Here is a 4414-nt window from a genome sequence, read left to right on the forward strand (position 1 = left end):
AGGTTATATCTCTCGCCGTCATGTGTTTATTTGTTTCTGCATTGTGTATATCGGATACAGAGCTTCATCTTCGTGAATGAGAATCTAGTTAGTTTGTATGGAGTGGACCTTCTTGTTTCTCCGTGGTGCGGAGGAGTGGTTCTGGAGGGTTGCACCTTCTCCGGTTTGAGCTTTGGGGAAAGAAGTGGACTAGTTGTGGATGGCGGTAATCCCCAATGGTGCGGTCCGTTTCGAGTATCCGACTTTGATCCGACGGTTTGAAGTAAGAAGTTCTGGTGATTCTCGAAATTGTGTGTCGGCGCCTCATTTGAGAAGGATGCGAAGATGCAGTGGTCGGCTTGATTTATTTAAGTCGGCGTCGTTGGCCGCGTATCTCTGGCGATGAAGAGTGACTGGTAACGGTCCTTTGAGTCGAGATTCTTTCCCTCCCGCTGAATTTTTGCGCTTACTTTTCCTTGTACTTAGTGATAAGCCTAATCTATTTTCGGGATCTCTGTTTCTCCATCGGCTAACCGGAGGTCTTGTTCCGGTACTCCCTCTTTGGGTTGATTTAATATATATAAAGTATTAAAAAAAAAAAAAAAAAAAAAAAGAAACTACCATGTGGTTGTAAATATATATATAGTAAACCTCTATAAATTAACAATGTTGGGACTTTATAATTTGATTAATTTATAGAGATATTAATTTACAAATATTTTCTTATTTAGATTTATAATATTAAAATATCTTTATTCTAAGATAACAAAAATATTTGATTTCAGTTTATAGACATTAATTGTTATTCTTTGAAATATGACATTTATATTAATTTTGTTATATTATTCAGTGTATATAATATATATTGCATAGAACTTAAATGTGGTTTTAGATATAATATTACTAAATCTCATAAAAATATATTAAGTGTTAAAAAAATATAAAGATAATTTCATTGTGAATATAAAACAAATAATATAATAATAGGTTCTTACTTATATAAAATATGTATACATATATATTATTAATTTATAATTTTAATGGGACCATATATTTACATAGATTTTTTTTTTAAAATATTATTTTATTATTTTTCGATTTGTGTCAAATTTTGAACCGCCCAAATTACGACGGCATAATTTATTAATTTATCGAGTATTAGTTTATGCATGTTCTATGTATTTGTGTAGTTGTGTAGATTTATAGTTCTATAATTAGCTACAAAATCCCACATAAATCCACAATAATAATTTTTTTACAATCTTAATTCATCCATATCGATTCAAAGTGTGGGCAAAATCGCAACACTATACATATTTCATGTTTATAGCCCACGTGTGCATTTTTTTAATATTGACATAATTAATGTATATTTGGCTAATTATGACGTTTCATGTGCCAAACGCCTATATATAGAGAATGAAGATGGGTTTCATGTGCCAAACGCGTTATCCTCGAAACAGGAAATAATTTTTTTTTTTTTTTTTTTTTTTTTTTTGGTCAAACATTCATTTATAAAAGCTTAAGCTACAAGGTTCTCTCTTCCCAAAGAAGAGTTTGATACAGAAAACAGAGCCTCTTTGGCCAGACGATCAGTGATCGTGTTACAACGCCGAGGTACAAATTTAAAAGAGATAGACGACAAGGAATTACTCAACACACTGATGTCATGGAGAATTCCTTGGAGAGCAATCACAGACGTGTTTCCTGTGATCAGATTGATCAAGCCTTTTGAGTCTGAGTGACAGACAAGGTCTTTGATATTAAGGGAGATAGCGGCTTTGATACCCGCCTTGAGTGCCAGTGAGGCGCCGACACACAATTTCGAAAAGGGAATTTTTTTTGTCTTTTTGTTTCTTGCCTCCTGTGATTTTGAACTGCACTCGATGTACGAAGGAGCTCCAATTAGCTTCATCAGTTCCTCTCCCTTTTAATTGCACAAAGTGAGGAATGGTTAAGATGGGTTCCTTTAAATTAAAATGGATTTGAAGAGTATGTGTATACCTGAGCAGTGGTAATAGGTACAGCACCAGGGTGGTCAACGAAGAACTGTTTGTCATCCCTAAGATCTGCCACATTTGATGAACACACAAAAAAACCATAAGCAGAAAATGAAAAGCCATTTAATCAAAAGGGGGCTTAAATAGTAGTAAGAAACAGAATCTGCTACATGGACTGTGCCAATCCTGTATACGCCTTTTCTAAAGGTTAAAAATAGCAATATCAAGAAATTGAATGGCTGCTTACATGCATATGGTTGTTTCTTACAGTGGAGGTGGCAGTTTAACTATCAAGAGAAAGTGTGAGATCATACAAGAAACCATTTGACGAATAACAAATCCCAAACTTCCGAAAGAAGAAACATCAGGGACTAGCTTCTAAACCTAATAACTACCAAACCTATATATATATAGGTTTATGTATGTATAGACATGAAAAAAAAAAAAAAGAGTCGATGAATGCAAGAGAATGCCCACTAGTGTCCACAGATATCCAGAGAAGCTTGAGAGCTTATGTTCAGAAAAGGAATATGCAGCCCACATATGCACCAAGAAGACAAATGCAAAGAAGGGAAGGGAACAAACCTAGTTTGGTACCAACAAGAACAATTGGGACACCAGGGGCATAGTGAGTCAGCTCAGGGATCCACTGCAAACAGAACCGATGAAGACTTTCAATTCAAGAAACTTTGTAAAGCAAAAGTAGTTACTCACGACGCACCTTCTTGGAGACATTCTCATAACTAGCCTTACTGATGAGGGAGAAGGCTAAGATGAAAACATCAGCACCGCGGTAACTCAATGGTCTTAACCTGTTATAATCCTCCTGCCCTGTTTCACAGACGAAAACAAAGTTCAGAAGAAAAAAAAAAGGCTATATAGACAAAGCTTGAGAGTTTTTTTTTTTTTTTTACCAGCGGTATCCCACAAGCCAAGGTTGACAGTGGCTCCGTTAACAACCACATTAGCGCTAAAGTTATCAAAAACAGTCGGAACATAATCCTGTTTTCCATAAAAAAAAAAAAGAAGGAAAATCACAAGACTGAGTAAAGATCCATTCATATATAAAAACTTTGTGCTCAGTAATATGAGAGGAAGGATAATATTAAACAAAACAAATTTAAATAGAGAAGACAATATAACTCAAAGATAATACCGTAGGGAAAGTGTTGCTGGTGTAAGAAATGAGGAGACATGTTTTACCCACAGCTCCGTCACCAACGGTCACACACTTTATGAACCTCGATGCGCTCATTTTTTACTCCGAGTGAGTATCAAAAACCTCAGATCTACTACTACCGTGGAAACAATCTTCTACACAAACCAAATTCTTTCCCTTTCAATCCGCCATCTTCCTCCAAACAAGAAAAACCCTTAGATTGTTGTTTAGAATTGGAAACCCTAAGCGAAAATCGGAAAAAAATGTGAGAACAAGTGTGATCAAATGAAAGGTGAAAGATGATGAATAGTATTGAGAGCCAAGTGATGGCCGGAATTTTATGCCATTGAATCGTTCACCATCTCTCCTCCATCCATCAACTTCCCGATTCTTTTGCTTTTTTTTTTCCTTTTTTTTTTGTCAACTTTTTAGTTTTTTTTTTCCTGCCAAGTAATTTTATAATTCTTCACTTTGCAATGTTAATTACTGTTTTTCTAATATTTTTTAGGTGATTATCCGCGCATATGAACACGAAATAAAATGTATATACTAATAATTGTTGAATATTAAATTTGGTCGTTCAACTATAGTTATATCATGTTATAAGTCCTATATATTAATCTGAATATCTATTAAATGTGATTTTACTCATATCGTTTTATGATCATTTGTATTTTATATAACATTGATTACAAAAATTTTAATGTGAAACTTTTAACACTTTTTTATAGTTAATAAAAAATTTAAAAATTCAAATATAACATATACATAAATATAAATTCTTATTATATGGTTAGTATGATTGTTTAATTTATTTTATAATATAACATAAAAAGAGTATATTTCCTGTTCGGGAACACACTAGGCGCTAGTCGGGAGGTCGGGTTGAACTTAGCGTCTAAACAGAAAATCGGAGATTAATCGAAAATTATGCGGGGAGGAATTTTTAAATTGTTTTCTATGCTATAAAACATGTTAATCTTTAATTGTGTATAACATTAATATATTTTGAAGAAGTTTAAGACTGTATAAAACACACAAATAAAATATATAAACATAATATAGTATAATTTTCATCAAAATTATGAATATAAATGATATTTATAAAATTTTAGATCAAATAAATAAATAAAACTATTATTAAAAATAAAATAAAATAATAAAAATAGATTAGGCGCCCGCTTAGGTGGCTAGACTGTCACTTAGGTGGTGTAGACGGAGAAAATCGGATATCTAATTTTTTTAATCAATTTGGCATAAATCAGAACAGAAAAGT

The 4414-nt window shown here is 33.0% G+C and overlaps 1 protein-coding gene across 1 annotated transcript; it reads right to left on the reverse strand.

The window, feature by feature from the left end:
- Positions 1-1435: 1435 nt before the first annotated feature.
- LOC106453781 (rac-like GTP-binding protein ARAC1) lies at positions 1436-3572 on the reverse strand. Its single transcript, XM_048737275.1, has 6 exons — positions 3136-3572; positions 2894-2981; positions 2701-2810; positions 2565-2628; positions 1984-2048; positions 1436-1906 (listed from the first exon to the last, which is right to left on the reverse strand). The coding sequence occupies exons 1-6, from the start codon at positions 3232-3234 to the stop codon at positions 1502-1504; spliced, it is 831 nt and encodes a 276-aa protein (XP_048593232.1). The 5' UTR covers positions 3235-3572; the 3' UTR covers positions 1436-1501.
- Positions 3573-4414: the final 842 nt, after the last annotated feature.

Source organism: Brassica napus, chromosome A7 (assembly GCF_020379485.1).
Source record: "Brassica napus cultivar Da-Ae chromosome A7, Da-Ae, whole genome shotgun sequence".
NCBI classification, from domain to species: Eukaryota; Viridiplantae; Streptophyta; class Magnoliopsida; order Brassicales; family Brassicaceae; genus Brassica; species Brassica napus.

What these genes read in the sequence shown, in the direction of transcription:
- LOC106453781 (XM_048737275.1), bottom strand. Translation starts at nt 3,234, where the DNA reads ATGAGCGCATCGAGGTTCATAAAGTGTGTGACCGTTGGTGACGGAGCT. An exon ending in CCAGCAACACTTTCCCTACG is followed by an intron (nt 2,982 to 3,135) that starts GTATTATCTTTG and finishes TATGGAAAACAG; the next exon opens with GATTATGTTCCGACTGTTTT. An exon ending in ATGAGAATGTCTCCAAGAAG is followed by an intron (nt 2,629 to 2,700) that starts GTGCGTCGTGAG and finishes TTCTGTTTGCAG; the next exon opens with TGGATCCCTGAGCTGACTCA.